Source organism: Labeo rohita, chromosome 3 (genome assembly GCF_022985175.1).
Source record: "Labeo rohita strain BAU-BD-2019 chromosome 3, IGBB_LRoh.1.0, whole genome shotgun sequence".
In the NCBI taxonomy this organism is placed as follows: domain Eukaryota; kingdom Metazoa; phylum Chordata; class Actinopteri; order Cypriniformes; family Cyprinidae; genus Labeo; species Labeo rohita.
The window spans coordinates 38,809,745-38,836,228 of NC_066871.1; the positions used below are offsets into that span (position 1 = coordinate 38,809,745).

At 31.6% G+C, this 26,484-nt stretch overlaps 2 protein-coding genes across 3 annotated transcripts; both read right to left on the bottom strand.

The window, feature by feature from the left end:
- Positions 1-485: 485 nt before the first annotated feature.
- On the bottom strand, positions 486-4,087 carry trir (telomerase RNA component interacting RNase). 2 transcript variants are annotated; one of them, XM_051106658.1, is made up of 3 exons: positions 3,376-4,087; positions 3,120-3,197; positions 486-864 (listed from the first exon to the last, which is right to left on the bottom strand). In XM_051106658.1, exons 1-3 carry the CDS (start codon positions 3,667-3,669, stop codon positions 757-759), a joined length of 480 nt encoding a protein of 159 aa, XP_050962615.1. In that variant the 5' UTR covers positions 3,670-4,087; the 3' UTR covers positions 486-756. The 2 variants fall into 2 exon arrangements, with proteins under 2 accessions (XP_050962615.1, XP_050962614.1); XM_051106657.1 differs by having other exon boundaries at positions 3,364-4,084.
- A 2,014-nt stretch (positions 4,088-6,101) lies between these two features.
- hook2 (hook microtubule-tethering protein 2) lies at positions 6,102-24,953 on the bottom strand. The gene is made up of 22 exons (XM_051106594.1): positions 24,845-24,953; positions 22,750-22,832; positions 22,381-22,453; positions 22,229-22,279; positions 20,907-21,039; positions 19,156-19,223; positions 16,798-16,860; positions 16,635-16,715; positions 16,390-16,553; positions 14,989-15,129; positions 14,703-14,904; positions 13,551-13,661; positions 13,385-13,466; positions 13,227-13,293; positions 11,014-11,151; positions 10,838-10,925; positions 9,226-9,260; positions 9,070-9,152; positions 7,905-8,008; positions 7,719-7,826; positions 7,548-7,619; positions 6,102-6,835 (listed from the first exon to the last, which is right to left on the bottom strand). The coding sequence occupies exons 1-22, from the start codon at positions 24,887-24,889 to the stop codon at positions 6,704-6,706; spliced, it is 2,124 nt and encodes a 707-aa protein (XP_050962551.1). The 5' UTR covers positions 24,890-24,953; the 3' UTR covers positions 6,102-6,703.
- Positions 24,954-26,484: the final 1,531 nt, after the last annotated feature.

The following is a 26,484-nucleotide window of genomic DNA, read 5'->3' on the forward strand; positions in this document are numbered from 1 at the left end:
TTAAATTTAACCCACAACTCAAAAAAAAAATCATACATAAAGTAGTCAACGTTTGAAGTGGATCAAAAAAAGTTAAAGTTGTCCTAAGACAACTGGTTTTAAGACAAATTTAATGAAGGGTTTTGATCCACTTCAAATGTTGATACATTAATATATATATATATACATACACACATTTTATTTTTCATTTCTCCTGCTTTAAAATTAAGTATAACAAAAGCTTGAAATGCTGGGAAAGGTTGCATCTTGAGTCAAATATGGAGAGTCATTCAGAATGAATGAGAACCATGAAGAGTTAAAGCACACTATTAAACTACTGCAAGCCATTTGAAAAATATGCAATGTTTTTAATAAAGCAGTATGTAAAGACAAAGCATGGCATCCTAACTGAGGTAAAGTGTGTAACATGAAAGCTGACAAATGAATTTTTAATCTCAGAAACATGGGATCTTGTGCGATACGTTCAAACAACACAGCAGGACAGATAGTGTGGTACTGTGAGTTTAATTCATCATCGTCAATCTTCATCAGGTGACATTCAAGTACCAAACATGTCGAGTACAAAATATCAACAAGGTGAACGAGATGGGGTCTAATGCCACGGACTAAATCATAGCGTCTCAAAAAGAACCAGAATCCAACAAACGGGCAAATACGGCGCACAGGATAAAACTCAACCTGGAAACAAAGAGCTGAAGGAGAAGAACAGACAGCGTGAATGGCAGTGACGCCCGTCTCCACAGGAAGCAGTTCAGTCTATTTGACCAGTGGTCTGGTTTTATCGTCGTCGCCACACTGATGCGCTTTATACTTTTTCACTTCTGCCATGTATTTAGTCCAGGCGTCTCCTTTCCCAGCCTCCCCCTGCATTCACACACACAAAGACATGTGTCATGGTTTCCACAAAAAATGTTTTTGACAATGATAATCATAAATGTTTCTTGAGCAGCAAATCAGCATATTAAAATGAAGGATCATGTGACACTGAGAAATGGAGGAATGATGCTAAAAATACATCTTTGATCACAGGAATAAATTACATTTTAAAATATATTTATATAGAAAAGAGTTATTTTAAATTGTAATAATATTTCACTGTTTTTACTGTATTTTTGATTAAATAAATGCAGCCCTGGTAAGCAGAAGAGAATTTATACCAAAACCTGAAAAAAGGTCTTCCAAAAATTTGAACACTAGTGTACATGTAAATTCATCTTGATTTACATATAGATGTCTTAAAGGGAAAGTTGCAACAGTAGAAAATGATAAATGGGGTATTGGGGATTATAATTCATTATTTTTTGGAAATGGGTTCTTTAATACTGTTAGACTGATGAAATAATATGTTTTAAAAAAATTTAATTGAAATTAACAAAAGCTACGTTTGTACAGTATTATAAAACATATGGAAAATTTTAAAACGCCTCAAGGAATATTGCTATGGAGAAAATGCGATACACAAAGAGCAAATTATTTCTCAATGCTTTGTTCGCCAACAAACATTTGCTCGTTGGGGAACGAGAATATTTTTCAATGAACATTAACTCAGCTCTCATGTTTTAGTGTAGCTTTTCATTCAGTTTTTTATGTTTTTTTTTTTTTTCTGTATTGGGATGCACAATTTTCGCCATCCCTGAGAAACTTGCAAAACTTTTCGCAAGTCAATGCAAAAACAGCGAATTTTTCCCATAAAAGCAGTCATGAATATTTGTACATTTTTTGCGTCTGGCTTCCGGGCTCATCCACGTCCAACTATTTTTAGCTGTACAAAATAGAAAATAGATGAGGTGGATAGAAGCCTATTTGCACTACCAAGTAAAAATAAAATAGGTAATTGTGGCCAATTCCAAAGGAAAATAAAAAGCTATTTTTCTTTAGAAATGGACTTATAACTTGCAATTGCAATTTTATAGCCAGCAATTCTGACTTTTCAACTCACAATTGTGAGTTTATATCTCAAAATTCTGAGGGAATAAAGTCTGATTTGAGAAATAAAAAGCCTTTTATTACTTTCATTACTTTTTATTCAGGAGCTGAAACAGTCTCCAACTTCAACAGAACAGCAATTCTGACTTTTTAACTCACAATTGTGAGTTTATATCTCAAAATTCTAAGCGGGGGAAAAGCTAGAATTGCAGGCAAAAAGACTTTTATTAACTTTCACACTTTTTATTTATTCAGTAGCGGAAACGGTCTTCCATTAAACACTCCGCTGACCGTTGGTTTGTTGTGTAGCAACTGCCTTTTAAATCCAGAGCCCTCAAAAGATTTAAATCCGCAGAATAAAGTTAGCATTTGCGATTTTATAGTCAGCAATTCGGACTTTTCATCTCACAATTACGTTTATATCTCCAAATTCTGAGGGGAAAGTCAGAATTGCGAGATAAAAACCCTTCCATTACTTTCATTAATTTTATTGAGTAGCGGGAACGACCTTACATAAAATACAAAGCTGACCGTTGGTTTGTCGCATAGCAACAGCCTTTTAAATTCAGAGCCGTTAAAAGATTTAAATCCGTAGAAAGTAACTGGCAATTGCGATTTTATAGGCAGCAATTCCGGCTTTTCATCTCACAATTACGAGTTTATATCTCGAAATTCTGAGGGGAAAGTCAGAATTGCCAGATAAAAACCCTTCTATTACTTTCATTAATTTTTATTGAGTAGCCGAAACGATCTTACATAAAATACAAAGCTGACCGTTGGTTTGTGCATAGCAACAGCCTTTTAAATGCAGAGCCGTTAAAAGATTTAAATCCGCAGAATGTAACTCGCAATTGCGATTTTATAGGCAGCAATTCGGACATTTCAACTCACAGTTAACGTACGATTTTATATTTTGAAATTCTGAGGGGAAAGTCAGAATTGCGAGATAAAAACCCTTCTATTACTTTCATTACTTTTTATTCAATAGCAGAATCGCCTTCCATAAAATACTGACCGTTGGTTTGTTGCATAGCAACAGCCTTTTAAATCCAGAGCCGTTAAAAGCAGCGAATAGGTATTTTGGCGGAGTTATGACGGATGTTGTACGAATTTGATTAATGAAATAAAAATTACAATGATTTTTTCCTCCTCATTATTACATTATGTATAGTATATAATAGCATTTGTCTCACCTCAGAGTCGAGTTTCTGTTTTTTGGCCACCATCCCGGTCTTGAGGGCCAGTCTCGCGCCTCCTCTCCGCTTGCCCACCTGAGTTAAACAGGAACAGACTGACAGCGTTACACGGGCTTTAGGAAGCGGCAGGGACCCGAACAGAGCCCGAATCTACTGACACCCCTCTTTCTCTGTCTATATGTAAGTGTGTGTGTGTGAGTGTGAACGTTACGCTAAAGTAAAGCGCGTCCACTGTTCTTACAAAGCTGCTCACGCTTAACGGCTTCTTGTCCTGAGCCGCTTGACCTGCTGCAGCAGAACTCTTCGTCTTCTCCTCCTCCTCGGTCTCTCTCTTCCTCCTCTCCTCCTCCTCCATCTTCTTCTTGAACAGCTCCATGAAGCTGCCGTCGTTGGCGAAGGCGTTGGCCGCTTTGGGCGCCCCGTGAGCCGGGCTGCTGCCGCCGGACTCCCCGCTGCTGCTGCTGGAGGACTGGTGGTGGTGATGATGATGATGGTGGTGGTGATGATGGCGGTGATGTTTGTCTGATTTATGCTGCTTTTTCTCCATCGTTCGGTGAAATAATAAATAAAGCCTTTACATTCACTTCTGCGGTGTTTTGATTTCTGCACTGGCCTGACGATTTGTCGGCACACACGGTTTATGAACAGTCAATCGTATTTAAATGCGTATAAACGCAATAAAGGTAAAAAATGAAAGAAAAATACGTTAGTTTGTCTTGTTATGAGACCGTAAAGTGTCGCGGGATCTCGCGACGAAACAAAAACACCGTCAACAACAGACATAAAAAGTGCGATTATCGAGCCGCCGGTCCGTTTGTGATTATAATCGCAGATCGGCCGGACTGTGAGATGAATCGGCAGGATTTCGGGGCTTTATCCCGATGTTTTCCGCACAGGTTTGTTGTATTTCAACGTCGCTCCGCCATACTGGTTTTCATCTGCAGTCAGTGCTCGTGCGCGTGAGAGGCGCCCCGCTGCCGCCTGCAGGCCGGAGGAAGAACCGCAGCGCCTTCAGTGTACATACTCTGTGAAAAATAAAACGAACAAATAAATAAAACAAAGAATTATTTTATTAGTTTGTTTGTTTGAGCGCGTTTTACAAGAAAATGCTGCTTTAGTGTTTCTGCTTCAAAATTTCACGTTTAATTCAATGTTACTTGCAATGTTACTCGTTTGTAATCACTTGCGACATTTTCTGAGTGAAAAGTGTTTATGCAACCATTTTTTTAGTGAAGTTGTTTATTTTACTTATTTCAATTTTATTATCCATGAAAACATACAATAATTACCACAGCAAAAGACGTATGTTTAAAAAAAATGGTAAGTATATATGATATGATGTTATATTATATAAACCACTAATGTGATTTTCTCATTGAATGAGATTTTAAGCCCTCACATTTAATAGATGAAAAGATTTGTTCAATATGTTAAAATATATAAATGATAAAATGAGATTTAACTAACCAATAACCAATCTAACTTAGTTACAAAAATAATTAAAAATATGAACTAAAATAAATACAATTTGATTTTTTAGCTTATTATACATATATATATATCTATATATATATATTGTATCTTATGTTAGATTAGTAAAAGTTTACTTACATTTCAGGTAGACATTTTTTAATCCTCATTTAACAGATGAAAAGATTTGTTTAAAGAAAAAGTGCAAAAGATGTAACAACATTAATGATAAAATAATATTTAACTAATATAATTAAATTTCATTAAAATAAATAAATAAAAATAATAAAAAAATATTAAATAAAATAAATACAATTTGATTAAAATAAAAAAATAAATTCCGTTAAAATAGATAATTATAATTATTTAAACAAAATTAGGTAGAGGTAGAGATTTTTTAATCCTCACATTTAACAGATGAAAAGATTTGTTTAGAGGAAAAGTGTAAAAGATGTAAAAATATATAAATGATAAAATAAGATTTAATTTTACACTTTGTTTTACTTGCATCTCAGGTAAATAAATAAATTTAGATCAAATAAATAGACAAACTATAAATGATAAAATTAGGTTACATTAACTCATCTTACTAAATTTGATTAAAATAAATAAAAAATGATTAAAATAATTACAAATAATAATAATATATATATATATATATATATATATATAATTTATATTTAAATCAAACTGTACTTAAAATTAAATAGATTAAATTATAAAATCACATTAATACAGTTCAATGCTATAAACGATAAAATAAGACACTCATCTAGCTAAATCTGATAAAGAAGAAATAAAATTTGATCAAAATAATATATACAATTTGATGTAAATAATGTTCAAATTAATAATTAAAATAAACTGATTTAAATAATACATCTGACAATACAGTGCTATAGTGAACAAAATAGTGTAATAATTGAAATTTTGTATTTTCTACAGACACATTTATAATACTAATTTAACAACAATGCAATATTTTATGCGTTAGCCGTCTTGCGTGATTACTTTTATTTGGCATCTGAAATAATAAAACAGTCATTAGCATCTTTTTCCATATTTGTCAGCAAATATTTCATTTCTCATTTATAAATTCTACAATTTCAGCATTAAGGCAAACACTGAGTCACTACAAATCTAACAATAAAATTACTTATCGGACTGATTTCAAGTAGTGAATATGGATTATGTTCAATAATAATACACCGTTTCTCAGTGGTGTCACATCATTTATTGCAACACAAACCCAGCTCTGATATTTCGTACCAATAACGTCTTTTATTGTAGTGCAAAGAGAAGAACAGTGAGACTAAAGTGATTTATTTCCGTACCGACCCCATCAGTCCAGACCGAACGACGCAAACACTGTGAGCAAACACACGAACGTAACTCATGAACATCAGCACAGTGAAAAAAAAAAAAAAAAAAACTAAAACGAACGAACAAACCCAGCGTCCGGACTGACGAGGGCCAGAACACAGTGACTCGTGTTCACAGTCAGTAGTGTTTCCACATCTATAAATACCAGCCACAGACTTTGGTGACGCTACATCAAAACAACAACCGTATGAAAACGGTCCAGCAGCAGCCGGCGGAAAATCCTCTTCCAGCAGTTCATCCATGATTAGTGTCATAAAAACAGCAGCTCTTGTTTAATCCCATTTGGAAAAATGATTAAAATAGCACTTCACTTGTTCGTCGCTATTAAAGGCTTCCAGCATTCAGAGTTTGGTTTGTGTACAGCAGACGACTGACGGATGGCTGAAGGCACCGAGTGTGTAAAGTGCGTTCACATGCACCGTAACCCTGATCAACACCCCTATAACATACAGCATTTAAAAAAAAAAAAAAAACATTAAAACAATTAGTTTGATCAACAAAGGTTGATCGATTTCATTAAACACAATGATTTCTTGTGACTCTCTGTCGCTAATTAATGCTAAACTAAAACTGAACTACATACGGATGCTCTGCTCAACTAAAAATAACACAAACTTCATCTAAAAGACATTGATAAAACACATCCTCTCTCCGTTCTCAGCAGGACGATCACAGACAGACAGAAAGTGCTGAAAGTAAAGCATTTGTCCAGGGCTGTGAGTGTGGCTTTATCTGGGCTGCAGGCGGGACAGTCCTCTGCGGGCTTGTGTCCACTGTCTCTGCTGGGCCAGGAAAGACTGAGCCGGACCAGAACCGGATCCCGATCTCTCTCCGGCGACCTTCTGATGAAGAGCCATTCCCTGAGACACACACACACAGAGACTCAAATCCAGCTCTACATGTTGATTTTACAGAAAATCACCTTAACTCAGCCCTCAGTTTGTATAAACGAATTTAAAATTACATATAAAACATTAACAATTTATAATAATTTGCATTCATAATTGTCCCTTCTGGATTCTGTCTTCTTCTACTCTTATTTTTTTCCATTCCATTTTAACGGATAATTTAAAATCAGTAAAATCAGCAACAGCATGTCTAATTAACTGTAGTTATGAAACTAGAATTTAAATATATAATATAATTTTTAGAGCTCTATGAAATACATAGTTTTATTAATTAACTTTTTTTTTTTTTTTGGTATTCCATTTTAATGGTTATAATAAATTTTAGCAATCAAACAGCATGTATAATTAACTAATTATGAAACTTGGGAAACTAGAATTTAATTATAATTTATTTGAAAGAGCCTTATGAAATACACTTAATTTTTCTTAATTTTTTGTATTATTCCATTTTAATGTTTGAATTAAATTTTAGCAATTAAAAAAAAAAAAATCAAATTAATTATCATTCTAAAATAAATATAATTTAATTATTATTTAATTATTATTATTTAGTAGTAGTAGTAGTAGTAGTAGTAGTAGTATTAGTATTATTAGTATTAGTATTAGTATTGGTATTACAGCATGTAGTTCAGGCTGATCTGACATGTTCCTGTGGTTTTCTTACCATGTTGTACCAGGCTGAGATGATGAGTTTCTCCTCCTGGTCGTGTCTGGAGCGCGTTCTCTCGAAATCATGCTGAAACACACAGAGATGAGCACAAGATCATCATCAGCACAGTCAGACAGTCACAGACAAACACCAGCCTGTGTGTGTGTGTTAGTGTGTGTTTCTGACCTCCATATGCTGAATCTTTCTGTCCTTCTCCGTCAGCTGGTTCTTCAGCGCCTGAACCTCAGCAGGAACAACATTAGACTTCTGCTTCGGGTCCAGAGTCTTTATGACCTGAAACACACATGTGATGTTCATGCAGGACTGTTGTATGACTGTATATCTATAGATCTGTCTGCAGTCTGTACTGACGGTGCGAGCTTTCTCCACGTATCTCTTGTATCTCTCCTCCATTCGTCTCATGTCTTCATCCTTCTTCTTCAGGATCCCCTGCAGCTCGTCGATCTTCTTCGCCACTGACACACACAGGCAGACAGAGTAAGTCTTTACTACTCACTAGTATAGTATAGGACTAGTTTTCACTGTAACAACCAGACTCTTCCAGTTCAATTCATCTGAAAGAACTGTTTCATTTAAATGAATCATATATATATATATATATATATATATATATATATATATATATATATATTTATATATTTTAATTATAAAATATTAAAATGTTCTTGTTACTGATAAGTAAATGAACAGGTACTAATAATATTTAATAAATAATTTAAATAATTAAATTTTAATAAATAGTGTACTTACAGTTAACTTGAAATAGCTCAAATAACCCACAAAAAAAAAAAAAATTGAAAAAAAGAAAAAGAAAAAAAAAAAAAAAAAATATATATATATATATATATATATATATATATATATATATATAATTGAATTAACTAAGCTGAAATTAAAAATAAATTAAATCTAAATAGAATTTTTTTTTTTTTTTACAAATGACAAACATATTACTAAAACTAATACTTAACACTTAATGTTATATAATAAATAAATAAGAATATATAAATAAAATAAATACATATACAAAATCATAATTATAAACTAAAATTACTAATACTAAAGAAAAAGCAAAAAATAAAGCTAAAAAGGAAGAAAAAAAAAAGCTAATAAAATTTACAAAAGCACTTAAAAAAAAAAAAAAAAAAAAAAAAAACACTAAAAAAAATCCTAAAATTACAATAAAACTGGAAACTGAAAATATAATTAATATTACATTATACAAATCTGATGAATGTTTTAATTTACATAAAAAGCACAAGACAAAATATTGTGCTTTTTTTTTTTTTGTTACCAAAAAGCATTTGAAATTACTAAAATTGAAATAAAAAAAAAATTAAAGCTAAATAGAAAAAAAAACTATTACAAATGACAAAAACTTAAAATATAAAAAGAAAATTTAATATTAATACTTACTATAACAGCACATAATACATAAATGAAATAATTGTCTGTGGAATCAGAATGACCTTTGACCTGCGGCTGGTCTTGTGTGTGTGTGTGTGTTGTGACTCACTGTTACTGTCCACAGGCGGCTCTAGATCATCAATCACCTCCCGTTTCTTTTGAAGGTCAGAATGAGCCTCATGGAGTTTCTCTCTGAACAAACACATACAACATTAACATCACTTCTAATGAACATACTGGTTCAGAGAGACAGAGAGACACTCACAGATGCTCCTCCAGCTTCTTCTTTAACAGCGACGACTGTCGGAAAAGAAACAGAGCAGTGAGACGCTGACAGATCAGACTTTGTGTTCATCACACACCATCAGTGATCACAACACATTAACAATCACTGTCCAATCAGAAAGCAGACAGGCCGGTGGGCGGTACTTACAATGACCTGAGGCGGCAGATGATTGGTCGATTAGGAGAGGTGGGCGGATAAAAACAGACGAGCAGGCGTTAATTTCAGCACCGCAAACAAAACAGTTACAGATTTCACACATCAATCAACCAGACAGAGACAGAGAGATCGTTTATGAGATATTGTGTGGTTTAACACCACGATCAGATGATCAGGTGAGTCATATTAAATCAATCACAAACACATGGAAATCACTCAGTCGCTGCTGTCTGAGGAGATATACCATTCACTACACATTTAACATCCAATTTAATTCAGATTTGACTGGAATTGACTGGAATATGCATGATATGAATCTCACAACAATAGCCCAAATTTCACTCCAAAATGAAAGTAAAAACAATTACATGATCTAAAAAAAAATAAATAAATAAAAATAAATAATCTATAAAAAAAAATAAAAATATATTTTGATTTTAACCTGATTTTTTTTTACATAACTTACAAAAATTAAAGATTTTTTTTTTCAACATTTTAATTTCATTACTTGTTTAAATACTAAAATTACTAAAACTGAAGTGAAAGATAAGTTACAGCCAAGTAGAAATGTATTTAAATAAATAAATAAATAAAATAAACACATAAAAAAAACTAACAGCTCAAATTTCACTCCAAAATGAACAGAAAAACAATTATAATAAATAAATAAATACATTTTATTTTGATTAGATTTGTTTTTAAATTTACAAAAATTAAAAAATAAATTATGTTATTGCTTTTATCAGTTATCAAGGCAACATTTACCATTTTCATAAATTTGTAAGTACTAAAATTACTAAAACTAAAATTAAAGGAAAATTAAAGCTAAGTAGAAATATGAAAATAAAAAAGATAAAAGCACACTAACTCTACAATAAAACTGAAAACTATATGAAAACATAAACATCTTCGTTGAGCTTGTTCTATATGCATGATATGAATCTAGCAAAAAAAGTCCAAACTGCACTCCTAAAAGACTTACACAAATATGTATTTTTATTTTTTAATTAATTGTTAATTTTTTAAAATATTCTAAAACTAAAAATGTGAATTATTAAAAAGCAAAAAACGTGCAATAAAACGTACAAAACTAAAAGGAACAAAAGCACAAATTGCAATTGAAAATACATAAATACTACTATTGAAAAATATAAATACTAAAAAAACTCTAATAAAATATATTCATAAAATAGATAATCATTTAAGAGGCGGAGCAAGTTATTACATTACAAGAAAAATAAATTTGACATGAATTAAGAAATTAGTCATTCTGACATCAAGCTGTCTTAAACGAGTGCAGATCATCCATCAGACAGCAACACTGAGTGTTTGTGGACTGAGTGATTTTAGCTCAGACACAATCAGGATGTGAGGAATCAGTTCTCAGTGAATGTGGATGTGTGTTCAGTGATTCAGGTGTGTGTGTGTTACTGACATCCTCGGTCTTGCTGTCCTGCTCCTGTAAAGCTCTCTGCAGCTCCTCCACCTGAGAACTCAGCTCTGATATCTGCTGCTGACTCAACCTGACACACACAAACACAGAGAGCGAGCACGTCACACTCCATACGCTGATGTATCTGAGACACATCACACACACAGTCACAGACAGACCGGTTCTGAGTCTCGAGTGTGTTCTGGCAGCGCTGCGAATCCTCCAGCTGCGTCTGGAGCTCCTCCAGTCTGTGTCTGTACGAGTCCTCCTGAACACACAGCATCTTATTCTCCTGCTGCAGACGCACAACCGTATCCCTGACGCACACAGAAAACACATTCACATGTCATGACTTATCTTCTGTACACAAATAAACACCAACATAATGATTTCTGAAGGATCTTGTGACAGTGAAGACTGGAGTAACGATGCTGAAAATTCAGCTTTGATCACAGAAATAAATTACATTTTACTATATATTCATGTAGAAAATGGTTATTTTAAATTGTAATAATATTTTACAATTTCACAATTTTTACTGCATTTTTGAGCGCTATAGTGTGTTACTAGTATTAAGTTTTTTAGCAAATGTTTAACTAGTAAAGTCCAGATAAACTACAAACTACTACCCATATTATAGTCAGTCAGTCTTTATTTATAATTTATTGCAGTGGTTCTCAATCCTGGTCCTGGGGGTCCACTGCTCTGCACATTTTGCATGTCTCCCTTATTTAACACACCTGATTGAGATCATCAAAAAAGGGAGACATGCAAAATGTGCAGAGCAGTGGACCCCCCGGACCAGGATTGAGAACCACTGATTTAGCGTATAATAAAAACAGATTGTATAATTTATGTAATATATCAAATTTATAACATAAATCATAAATCAAAGCCATATTTATCTGGCAAAAAAATAAAAAAAATCCAGATCACGAAAAGAAAATCTAGCATTTGTTTTCTGTTGTAAATGCATATTAACATGAATATCACAATGTTTTTAATTTTTTATATTCAATTTATAATAAAAAATTAAAACAAAAACTTTTACTCAAAACAATATATGGATAAATACTATACATTATATATATAAAATTGTGTATTTTATTTGTATTTATTGCATGTATGTAAGAAAAAGAAAATGTTAGACAATATTAATGATGCATCAGAAACCTGAAGCTGAAACTAAAGATGTCATTTAACTGAAAAACTACAACCAAAAAAATTTATTTGATAATAAATAAATGAATAAATGTAATAATTTTCACATTTATTTAACAACACTCAAGTAAAAACTGAGTTGCACATAAGCATTTAATCTGCACATTTTTTATATCAAATTTTAAATGATAAAAATCAAAAAACATTTTAGACCAAATATTTTCAAATAGAAAAAAAACAGCTTATTTATATGATGGACTAAAAGCAGCAGTATTTAATTAAATTATTCTAAAACAAAAGATAATGATTAAAAACCCAACACAGGCAGGCTTATACTTAATTACAACTAAAACCATCAAAAAAAAAAAAAATGTGTTACCTGAAATTAAACTTAAAGAAATTTAATGAAATAAAAAAAATGAGTTTAATAATAATAAAAAAAAAACTTGAACTTATTTTATTTCAGCTAATTGGCAAGTCAAGATTACTCATTTTAATTTAGTTTACTAAAATAACTGCAACTGAAATGAAAATAAATTAAAAAATGCATTTTTAAAATTGAAGAAAAAAAAAGACAAAAACAAAACAAAAAAAGGCTAAAACTAACTGAAATTAAAATGAAAACAGACAATATAAAAATAAACTAATTCAGAAAATTAATAATCACTATAACAGTATCTCAAACAATACTAAAATATGGACTTCTGCAAAGCTTAACAAATTAGCATTTTTTTTTCTTTTTAAATATATGACCCTGGATCATGAAACCAATCATAAGGGCCAATTTAAAAGTTTCCACTGATGTATGGTTTGTTAGGATAAGACAAAGTTTGGCTGAAATACAACTATTTGAATACAACACCCTGGAATCTGAGGGTGATAAAAAAAAAATTGTTTTTAAATTGTCTAAATGAAGCTCTTAGCTATGCATATTCCTAATCAAAAAAAAGTTTTGATATATTTACGGTAGGAAACTTACAAAATATCTTCATGGAACATGATCTTTACTTAATATGCTAATGATTTTTGGCATAAAAGAAAAATCAATCATTTTGCCCCATACAATGTATTTTTGGCTATTGCTACAAATATTCCTGTGCTACTTAACACTGGTTTTGTGGTCCAGGGTCACATATAAGAAGTTTCTTAAATAATTAGTAAATCATGTAAATAAAACAAACAAGTACTCTCAAGTTAGCAGCATCACTATTTCTGATGTTTTAACACCGACCTGAGCTCTGTAGGCATGATTTCTGCTGCCAGGCTGCCGACGGCTCCTGAATCAGCACTCAGAGAATCTACAAACACACGAGGAGAGAGAGCTGATTGGACAACAGTGTGAGAGAAGGTGGGGCTTATGTTTCTGTCTGTAGATATGCTGTGTGTGACCTGTTAGGCACTGCTGCTGGACCTGAGCACATCTCAGCTCTTCAGTCGTCTCTCTCAGCGTGTCGCGCTCACATATCAGCTTCTGCAGCACACACACACGCTCAAAGTCATTCACGTTTACAATCACATAGTTAATTTGGTCTGATGTGAGGGGTCAGTGTCGTACCTCTCTCTCCTTCAGAAGCGTCTCATATTTGTCGTTGAGGTTCTTGTACTCAAACTGCCATTTCTCGGCTTTCATGGCCTCCGCCGAATGTTTTGCGCTCATCTCGTGAGCCTGAGGAACACAAACATCCATCATTCAATCATCTGAACGTACGGCTTCAGAGTCCACCTGACTTTTCTGAACTCTAGTAGACATTAGTAAATCAATGAATCAGGTTGTTGAACCCAGAATTGGTATGAAAGCAACCTGGTCTAATTTGTGGAACAATACTGATGACATTATTTATACACATCTCTTTGCTGCATGAATTGTCTTGGGTGAGTAGTTTGCATCAGTGTCTTTTAACACAGCAGACAGATACAAGTTCTGTGGTAAATGCATGTTAGAGTGACTTTTACAAAAATAAACAGCCCATTTCTCAATCCAAAATAAAAAGAAAATTAAAAATCAATTACATTTTTTTAAAATTAAAAAAAAAAAAAACACACAAAAAGTACTAAAATAAAAAACAATTAAAATATTAATAAAACATTATTAATAGTATAAATTAATGTAAAAAAAAGTGTAAAAATTATATTTATTATATTTATTTATAATATATATTATCTTATATATAATAACAATTATATAGGCATATTAAAATACTAATCCTCTTACTAATAACAGACAAAGGTCTTTAGCAAACTTGCTAAACAACATTCAAAACATTCATAAAAATAGTACCATGGTGCCAAAAAAGCACACCAGTCTAACAAATCAGTAGGTTTTCAAAAAAAAAAAAAAAAAAAAAAAAAAAAAAAAAAATAAAATAAAATAAAATTATAATAATAATAATAATAGATAATAAACACTAAAATTAATAGATAAATATATTAAATAAATATATAAATATAAATAATAAAAAATAAGAAATGAAACAAACTAAAAAAAATAAAGAATTAAAATGTGAAAATTAAAACTAAACTCAAAAACAAATAATAAAAAAAAAAAAAAAAAAAAAAAAAAAAAAAAACAATGACTAAAAAGCAATTTCTGGCATCTTGATTTTCTGGATTGTTATTTAGTGATAAACAGTTTTGCAAGTGCTCATGTTGATTGTGTAAACATAACTCACACTCAGACCCGTGATCAGTATAATCAGTGTTTGTTCACCTGTCTCTTGTAGGTGTCAAGCTGCGAGCGGATGGCGTTTGCTCTGCGCAGCTCCTCCTCCAGCTCACAGGTGCGCTGCATGTACACGTGGTTCCTCTCCTCCAGCAGACGCACCTGCCTGCGCAGATCGCCCAGATCCTCCAGCTTACGCTTGTACGTCTCCACCATGGCCTCCAGCCGACTCACACGGTCAGACGAGTGCCTGAAACAAGGGTAAAATTGAAAGAAAATGTGTTAAACAGCTGTCTGTGTGGATGTCGGCAGAAAGCCATCTATCGGCTCTGACCTGAGGATGTCCATCTCGTCTTTGAGGGACTGGGCCTCCTGAGCGAGGCTGGTGAGCTCCTCGTTCCTCAGCTGCAGATCGGTCACCTCTCGCTCCAGAACATCCGCTCGCACACGCAGGTCGTCTCGACTGCTCTCCAGCCTGAAACACACACAGACAAATACATTATTCAGTTTGTGAGATTTGGTAAAAATCATTCTGTAATAATTTTGCCAAATGCAATATGCAATTTAAACATCACTGGAGCACTGAAATCTCTTTCTGATTCATTTTAGTGATGATAAACTTTAAACACATATGGGTTCATTTTCACATTCACGTACAGAATACAGTAGCACAGCTAAAAGAAAATTACACAGGGGAGTCGTTTTTTTTTTTCTTTTGTTTAAAAATAAATATAGAAATAATGTTAATACCGTACTCTCATATTAATTATATAATATTAAATATAAATTGTGTTTTGTTTTTTTGGAATGGAAACAACCCAGATTTATTTATTTACTTATTTATTTTTTCTAATTAATTACAATTATTTTCATTTATAATATAATATACAAATAACATTGATAACATATAATGTTAACATAACAGTACATAAATATACCACTGTTTATAATACTATATAGAAATATAATATTGTATTTGTATGAATTGATATATGCAGAATTTAGTAAATAATAGCAATTAATTATATTAATTTATTTTATAACAATAATATTACATTTATATACACTATATTATATTTTTGTTTTAAATTAAAAATAAATAATATAAAAACAGCAGTATCACATTAAGCTAATACTCCATAAATATTATGCTAATACTACAATTATTTATATAATATTATAAAGTAATATTTATTCTATAACAATTTTATATTATTAATATACACTATAATATTACACTTTTGTTTAAAATCAATTACAAATAATATAGAAATAACAGTATGCTGCCATAACACTAGTTATTTATATAATATTATAAAATAATATAATTTTGTATTTGTACAAGCCAGCAATCAACTAGCAATAAACTAATAATTATTTACTATTAACTTTATTTATAATAAAATATATAAATTATATTACCAAATATGACAAATATTTGGTAATATATAAATATAATTATTTATTATTATAAATAATATTACACAAATATAGTGCTATAATATTACAATTATTTATATTACATAGAAGCATGATATTTTATTTGTATGAAATGATATAGGAAGAATTTAAGTAATAATTAGTGACAAATGACATAATTTTCATTTATAATATTATGATGTTCTCATTATAACACTGCATACATATAATACTATAATAATATAATCGTTTATATAATATTACATAGAAATATAATTTTGGGTCCCGTGGTGGAGCTGCGCAAAGGGCCTCACACCTGTAGTTCTCCTCCTGCAGCTGCTCCATCTGACTCTGCAGCAGCAGCAGCTTCTTGTTGGTGATGGTGGAGGACACGTCAGGCGTCTCGCAGTGATTCAGACGCTCCCGCAGAGACTGAAGCTCCACCTGCAGCGAGGACTTCTCCTCCATCAGAACGGACATCTGAAAACATACACCAACGTATCTCACTTACTACTCAAGTCAATCTTCCTGCATTTCTCATCACTTTAGTTCAATAGTCACCTGCTGCTGGAGCTCTCGGCAGCGCTGGGACGTGTAGTCTCTATCGTCCGTCTCCTCGCTCAGAAAATAATACTTCCTGGACTGAGAAACAACAGGATAAACAAAACATAAGATGATAAAGAAAACTCAAGCCTGTCTGATCCTAAACACTGCATACACTTACCTGACTGTCGAAGTCTCCAAATGTCTCTGGAGTTCCTGCCTCCACAGGCTCTTTAGTGAGCAACTACAAGACAAAGTAAGGTCTCCATTAGATCAACAGCACAGCAGTCACATGTTCAACATGCTGCTCTTTATATATCTACACGCGGCATTCTGGGAGAACAGAACGAGTTCTCACAGATACAGAGACGCCGTTTCACACAGATCAATGGTGAGACTGTCCTCATCATTTTTTGAACGTGAAAAAGCAGCCCGAGGGAGGAAGTTACACAGAAAACATTTGAATAAAGCCTGAAAGTGACAACAGTGACCCAAGATCTGAAGTACTTCACATTCACTTCCTCCACAGAGACTTCAGACAAGTTACAAAACCATTTTTAATAAAGCAAAATATTAAAACACTTGATTTAAAGCAAACAAATAAATAAATAAATACATAAATAAACACAATGCATCTTCTCATCAGAAAACAAACACACACAGATTGATTTAAATGTTTTTGCATTATCAGTAAAAATCAATTTCGCTCTGGTGATTTTGAGTGGGATTTGACCTGTTGAACTTGTATATAACAGTCATGCAAAATAAATGGAGCATACAAACACGTATTTATGTATTTAGGAGCATGTGTGTGAAAGAGCTTTTCAAAAGAGCTTTTCAGCTGTTTCAGAGCAGAATTATTAAAGTGTTCACTTTATGATGCTCATACTGTAATGTGTTGTAGATGGTTGTACGAGTGCTTCTTTTATCTCCATCTTTTGAATGAGCAGCTGGCAATAATAAAGCATATACATTTCAAAATAAGAGTCCCTGGGCATTTTGGGCTTGTTAACATTTAAACGTCCTGCACTGTGTATCCACCTTTTCTTCCCAAAATAGCAGGTGCAGACATTTGTAAATTTTATGGGTCTGGCTTCTAGTCTCATCCGCATACAGTTATATTTCGCTGTACAAAACATCTCGTTTTGCTACTTTATATTGCAAATTGGTGTGTCTTACCATCAGTGATGGGAATAACGGCGTTATAAATAAACGGCGTTACTAACAGCGTTATTTTTTCAGTAACGAGTAATCAAACGAATTACTGTTTCCTACGTTACAACGCCGTTACCATTACTGCCAATAAAATACGGCGTTACTATCATTTATTATAATATTATTATAATTTTATTTTTCAGTTCATCTGAATGGATGCGCAGCGTACCTGTATTTGACGAGCTGTAAACTCTAGTGTGAAGGCACACGACTAGCCGTCACTTTGTCTCACACACCCAAAGAAAGATACAGAGCGACAGAGTCTTATACCATGCAGAACTGACGCGCTACGTGTAAACGATATTCTTTGTTGTATTTTCCTCTCAAAACAACGGAGCTGCTTTGGAATATTTCAGCTTTTAAGAACTGCTGGTTTCTCCGGTAGTAGGCGGAACTAATGTGCAAACAGCAATCTCACTGGCTGGCGCTCACCTATTATCGTCCCTGTTTTGATTACAGCAAATCAGTTAGAGCGAACGCAGACAACGTGATTAATATTCATGAACCCAGCAGCTCATTAAACCTTAGTGTGTTCAATATTGTTATTAATAGTAGAATTTGTGGTAGTAACAAGACGTTCATAGAAACACTAAATTACAAACAATATCACCACCAGTCCTAAGTTCAGTCAACATGACAAACATGCATTCATACATGGTTATTCTAATTACTAAAGTTCTAATGGCTAAAGTTGAATGCTAATTATAATTATAATATTATATCAGATATTTAATATTAGTCTGGTGAGTAAACTAAAAATGTAATTAATTTCATTAAAATTTCATTCATTTAACATATTTAATATTGGGGTCCTCCAAGTTATTTAATATATCTATTTTTTTTTTTTTTTAAAAAAAAACACAATAGTTACTTTCCCTGGTAATTAGTTACTTTTATAATGATATAACTCTGTTACTAACTCAGTTACTATTTGTGAGAAGTAACTAGTAACTATAACTAATTACTTTTCAAAGTAACATTCCCAACACTGCTTACCATATTATTTTCATGTATTTTCTTAATAATGAACACACTGGTTTGCAGTGCAAACAGTTTTACCATTTACTACACGCTGTTATTCCTCTGGTTCTCTCCTTATAGCAGCTAATGAACCAGAAGTCTTGCCCATAGGTTTACTTTCACATTAAAGAAACAACAAAAAGTTTACTGTTGTTGTTGTTGTTGTTTCCCCTGGCTATTATTGGTATTTTGGTTTCATATTAAACTGTATCTGGCATTTAATATGAATTAATATAAATTTTTTCAACTTAAAAGCACATGTGCTTCTTGGGAAGTAAGTGTGTAATGGAGGTGTGTTTTGTACCTCTTGTATAGCCGTCATCACAACATGCTGCACTGATTCCTCCAGCGTCATGATCTGCTGAATGTGCTCTGAGAAAGAAAAGTAAATCATATCATAATTAGGGCTGTCAGTTTAACGCGTTAACTTAATTAGTTACAAGAAATAACATGATTAAAATATTTTAAACGCAGTTAATGGGCTGGCCCTGCCCCACACCTGTACATCATCTTATATTTCATACAGTTATGCCCTAAAATGAAAGATATTGATGCAAAAAATCCCCCGTATGTGTTTTGACTCATTTTTATATACAGCACGTATCACACGATATCACACGGGCAGCAAGAGCAATACGACATGAGTGCTGATTTTGTCCCGACCTATCACAACTTCACAAGCTTAAATGCGATTTTAAATGGGAAGTTCAGTTCAGTAAATAAGAAATTGATAGTGTTATATTTTAAACACTATATTATGTGTTTTTGCTCAATTTTGCAGAGAACATATTACCTTTGAAGCCATAGCAGAATTGTTGCGCATCTCCAAGCAACACAACGATGTTTAGTTTCTGAATGAATCTGTGTTTTAAATGAATCATGTGAGTCAATGACTTAAAGTCCCATTCACAAAGAGAGCCGTTTACTTCATACCTGATTAAATCAGTCATTTGAAATAATTGAATGAATGACTCAAAGACATTTACCACCACCTGCTGGCAGATTTAGTTGCTTATCTAAAGTATCATTTAATAAAAAAAAAAAATTCTAATAATGATTAAAATAAAAACATTCAAACGACCGTTCACCCCAAAAAATGTAATTCTGTCATCATTTACTCACCTTCATGTCATTTCAAACCTCTCTTTTGTGGAACATTAAAGAAAGTATTTTAAAGACTGTTGGTAACAAAGCTGTTTTGGTTACCAATGACAAAAAAAAAAATACTGAGATGTTTCTCAAATTATCTTCTTTCATGTTCTATAGTTTACGTTAGTTTACGTCGCAGCCTAAATGTTTATATGTAATAAATTCCACAATTTGTAACGTCTACTTGATGCTTTCTCATTTAACACAAAAATAGCTTTAAATAATCTTTTGTGGGTATTTTCGAGGTCAAATTTGTTTTGCGATTAATAAGATTAAAAATTTTAAATCGACTGACAGCCCTAATTTAGATATGCAAATATTTACACAATGTATATTGTAAAATATTTTAGAATTTAAAATATTCGTTTTAATAATATAAGTATATTTAACTGTTTCTTATATGCAAGTATATAAACTACTAATAAAATGTAATCACATAGTTTTGTTCCTCTGTGTACAATATAACAATTTCATATAATATAATGCAAAACCTCAAAAACTTTAAATGGCAAAAATCTGAAGGAGATGTTGATTATCGGTTTGGCTTTAATGGTGTGTTCACATGTGTTTCTGATTACTTCTAAATGTCATCAGATTATAAAATGTTTCAGACTCCATTAACACTGTATCTACCCATCAGATCACTTAAGAGGATGTTGATAACAGGTCTTAATGGCGTCTCACACACTGTGGGAACTTCCTCCCTCTGGTTTTTCCCATCACTCCCATCTAGTGATTTCTCTCATTGTGCTCGTCTCTCTCTGTCCCTCCATTCACGCGGTCAGCGGGGGTCGCTCTAATCTCAGCTCAGTTTGTGTTCTCTTTTCTAGTCATTCTATCAGACCGTAACACAATGAGGTCACATGACTGATTATGTGACTCAGGGTTTTTTCATCTCTTCTGTACCTTGTTTCTGATCACAGCTGACGGCACAGCCCAGAACCAGCTGCAGCAGACGACCCAGTTCAGTCACATCCCCCATCTCACCGATCAGACACACATCGGGAACGTGCTCGTCAGACACCTGCTGACTCAACACCTGACACACACACACACACACACACACACAACACAACACGTTACTAGCCAATAACAGTGTCTTTATTAGGTTAACATAACTAATTAATACTTTATTAGTGATTGAACTGAACATATTGTGAAGAGTTTAGAATAACAGGCTCATTGTGGGCATATAAAGATACACATACACACACCAATTTCCACATGTGTATGTATTGATAAATATGTGTACAATATTTTAGTATCACTGATATATTACTAAATATTTTAATATTTTGAGTTAGATTTTTTGTGTGTTTTAATGTAAAAAAAATTATATCTATATAGTAGTTTTTTTATTTACATTTTATTCCTTTACATAGTTTACGTTGTTGATTTTTAACGTAGTTTGTTATTTTACACAAATAACTAATTCTTAGAGGTTATTTTTATATTTTCTCTTCTCACTATAATTTTAATTAATATTAATTAATATGTATTTATTTATTTTTTTATACATCTGTATAGGATTTATTTTTATTTATTTACATTTTATTCCTTTATATAGTTTTTTTTATGTTGTTGAATTATGTAGTTTGTTATTTTACACAAATAACTATAATAATAATAAATAATAATATTAAATAATATTAATAAATAAAATAATATTACACATAAAATATATAATTTATATATAAATAAAATAATTTACTTTATATTAAATAATATTAAATAAAATAATTGTGTTATTTTACTACTATATATGCACTATAGTTTAAATATTTTTGAACTAGATTTCAATTTTATATTTTCCCTTTTTACTGTCATTTTAATTAAGTAAATTTGTTGTGCATTTTCTGTTAGTAATTCCTACCAGTATTTTTTTTTTATGTATTAATAGCATTTGTTAGTCTTTATTTGCCAGTTTCATTCGTTTATGTAGTTTTGTTTTTTTTAGTTAGTTTATTAATTCATTCATTCATGTGGTTTTAGTTATTGTAATATTCAAAGTCAAATAAACAAAAATATGAAAAGCTGCGTTGGTATTATTGTTATATATATATATATATATTTTTTTTTTTTTTTTTAATGCATTGTATTTTTATATATTTTAATGTATTTTTATGTATTTATTGTACAAATGAAATATATTTAATATTTTAGAACACAGTTAATGTCTAAAGGAAAGCAGCTTTAATTGACTTTAACCACACAAAAACATAACTTACGTCATGATAATACTCCATCATGCTCTGAAGGATCTTCTTGAGGTTGCTGACCTGTCAGGGCACATGTGTGTTTACTCAGACATGAGCATATTGTATGCTGGACAGAAAACATCTTTACTAGAGAAAAATGCAATGAAACTACAGTAAATTACCTTCAGCCTCCAGTTTGTGCCACCATCCTCTTTTATCCTGCTGAGCCACGTCTCATTAAACCAGGACGAATCTCTGACAGAAACACACAGAACAGAAAGGCTCTTTCAGAATCAGAAAAAGACGGAGCCAACACAATTTTAACATGCATCATGAAGGAAAAGATCTGTTAGTGATCTTGAGAGCCAGTGAATGAAAACTATTCACTATCAGCTGTCATATTTGGCATTGTCAGATAAGCACATGCATGTGCGCTGGTGGTTTAGCGGTGTTTCAGACATTCGGCACAACTGTCAGATCAGCTTTCATGTGAATAGTTGACGTTCCTTCATAAACATTTGCAGAAAGTCACTCCCACACGTTACACTCACATTTTGTTGAGCACATGTGCGATGGCCACGCCGCTGGTCAGCTCATGTTTGCTCGCGCACGACGGCACCTGAAACGTCTGCAGCTGAAACACGAGATAAGAAAGTGACAGAAAATTAGACAAAACAGCCATGGAAAGTGTGTACAAAAACAGGACAAAGTTTAAAACTAATGTTGGTCCAAGACACATTTTTTTTATATTATTAAATTAATAAAAAAAAAAAAAAAAAAAAAAAATTAAGTTTCAAATAAACAAATGCAAAAAAAAAAAGAAATAATATATTAAAATCAATAAAATAAAAGTACATTTACATAAAAAAGGTAATACAATTAAATAAACTACAAAAATCAATTAATATAAACACATAAACAATACATACTACAGTATTATCGTGAATAGAACAAATAACTCAAGCAATAAAAATAAGAAAGATATTTTAAAAAAGCATTAAAATAAAGAAAAATATATTAAAATAAATAAAACAAATAAATAAAAATGTAATGCAATTAAATAAACAATAAAAATAAGATTAAAAATAAATACATTAAAATAAAGAAAATATATTAAAATAAATAAAATACCAAAAAATATATTTAAACAAAAAATGTAATACCATTCAATAAACAATAAAAAGCTATTAATATATACACAATACATAGTACAGTATTGCTGTGAACAGAATAAAAATAACTCAATAAAAAACAATAAAATGCATTAAAATAAAGAAAAATATATTAAAATAACCAAAATAATAATAATAATAATAATAATAATAATAATAATAATAATATATTTAAACAAATACACAAAAATGTAATACAATACAATAAATAATAAAAATATGATTCAGAATAAATACATTAAAATGTAATACAATTAAATAAGCAATAAAAATAAGATTTAAAATAAATACATTAAAATATAGAAAAATTTATTAAAATACAGTACAATAATAAAAAAATTCTACAATTAAATAAACTATCAATGAAATCGATTAACATAAACACATAAATAATATATAATAAAACATTATTGCAAATAGAAAGAGATTTAAAGAGATTTAATAAGATTTAAAAAGATAAATTAAAATAAAGAACAATATATTAAAATATATAAAATAATAAAAAATATATTTAAATAAAATTGCAATTCAATTAAATAAAAATAAGATTAATAATAAATATATTAAATTAAAGAAAAATTCAAATAAATAAAAACATAAAAATATATTTAAACCAAAAATGTAATACAATCCAATTAACAATAATATATATATATATATATATATATATATATAGTAAAGTAAAAATAATAAAGACTTAATTAAACAAATAAATACAAAATGTAATACAATTAAATAAACAATAAAAATGTATTAATATAAACACATAAATAATACATACTATCGTAAATAGGAAACAAAAATAACTCAAAAGAAACGAAATATTTTTCAGATAAATCTTTAGACATTTATAATACAAATATTTTGTATGAATTTGGTCTATGCACATAAAAATATTACTATGGGCTTATGAAAACCCCTGCATACTGAACAATAATCCCATTTCTGAAATGTTCATGCCTATGTTGTGATTTATTATAAACGGTTTCGCTCAAAGAATTATCGTAATACGGAGTAATCGTTACAGCAAAACATATTCTTATTATTCTGGCACATTTACAGAAAAAAGGGTCTCAATAGTGAAATCACAAACAATGAGTTTACTGTTGTAAACAAACACATGGTTTGAGGAGGATATATTGATTTCATCGAAGGTTAAGTTGTTTTGAACTCTTATAATCTGTCTGAACTCATTTTAAGATCTTGGATCAGTTACATAATGAGTTTAACACACCAAACACACACACATGCTGAGCACCAATAAAATTGTCTGAGTAATATACGAGCGCATAATCAACAGAAAAAAGGGCAAATCACTCAATAACAGTCATAAACTCGGTGAAATGTGCGGAGATTCCACCTGCTGCTAACAGGCTAGCGCGCTCCACACAAACAAACTACCTCATTCTCGCTAAATACAGACGAACACGCTCTAAATATGACTGTAAGCGAACGGAACACGTTTATATCTTACCCAAATAAATAAAGAATCACTCAGTTGATGTTTATTGAGGCTCATGGTGCCGGTTCGTGCTGCTACACAAACACTAGCAGCGCTGCTAAATGCGCGCACACGAACTGGACGCGTCACCGACGCACATATTTGCGCCGCGAGAACGCCATAGCAACAAAACGACGCGCGCTCTACATATTTAACTGACATTTATTTAAGAAAGTTCTTTTTTATTATTATTATTATATTAAAATGTTCATTTTAACAAAGAAATTAAAGGGATAGTATACCCAGAAATTAAAATTGTGTCATAATTCTCTCACCGTCAAATTGTCTTAAATGTAGAGAATTAATTAAAACTAGATAGTAAAGTTCGTAGACAAACTTTAAATTGGCTTGAAAAAGCCTAGCCAGAAAGTTCTAAAAGTTTTAAGTTAAGTTTGACTGTTTTCAGTTTAAAATAGTTTGAAAGATTAAAGTCTGAATGTTTTGAAGGCAATACAGTCTATTAGAAAAACAGATAGATATGGTGTTGCTGTGTGGTTGCTAGGTTACTCAGGGTGGTTGCTAGGGTACCTGGGGTGGTTGCTAGAGTGTTGCTATGTGGTTGCTAGGGTATCCAGGGTGGTTGCTAGGCAGTTGCTAGGGTACCTGGGGTGGTTGCTAAGGTGTCGCTAGGCGGTGCTAGGGTACTCAGGGTGATTGCTATGGTGTTACTATCATGTTGTTACCATGATTAGCAAGTTATTAGCATGTTGCTAGCATGTTTAACATGTTAATAGCATGTTACTAGGATGATTAGCATGTTACTAGCATGATTAGCAAGATACTAGCATGTTTCTAGCATCATTTGCATGTTACTAGCATGATTATCAAGTTATTAACATGTTTCTAGCATGATTAACATGTTACTAGCATGTTGCTGGCATGATTAGCATACTGCTAACATGATTTAAATAGATTAGAAATATTAGATGAGTTTGAATGAGTCTAAATGGATTAGTAATAGTACATAGAAGTGAAGCTTGATTGAGTCTCAAAGGATTCTTGGAGTTTAGATTTGAATTTTGACAGTTGGAGTTGGCTTATCTGAACATTCTGTCAATGTAAGTCTACGGGATTTTGTGATGGTTTTGACGGTCTGGTTTACGAAAACCGTAAGCCGGATCAGTTAGAAAAAATATAGCAACCCGAGTCAGACCAGTTTACAGGTCTGGGCCGAGTTTGGTGGTTGTAGCTTAAAAGCTCTAGTAGGAGATACGTTTTAAAAAATGGTCTCAGAAGAAGAAGAAGAAGAAGAAGAAGAAGAAGTTTAAACACAACATCAGTAAGTTGGCTTTTTCAAGCCAACTTAATAATAATAACTTAACGCGTTTTCAAGACAGGCTTTTAAAAATCATACATCTAAAACAAAACCAGTGTGAAGCAGATTTATTGCGTGACCACTAGATGGCAGAAGCCAACAGCCAAAGTCAACAGATTTAGTGTTATTTAAGGTTTCTTGATTAATTATGCATTCCTTGTCGTCATCAGTCGGAATAAATATGAGAGAGAATTAAAATTAATTAAAATTACGTCTTTATTATTGCAATCAGTACAAAATATCAACAATAATAATAATAATAATAAAACATAACGGTGGAAATCTCAAAAGGCGTCTA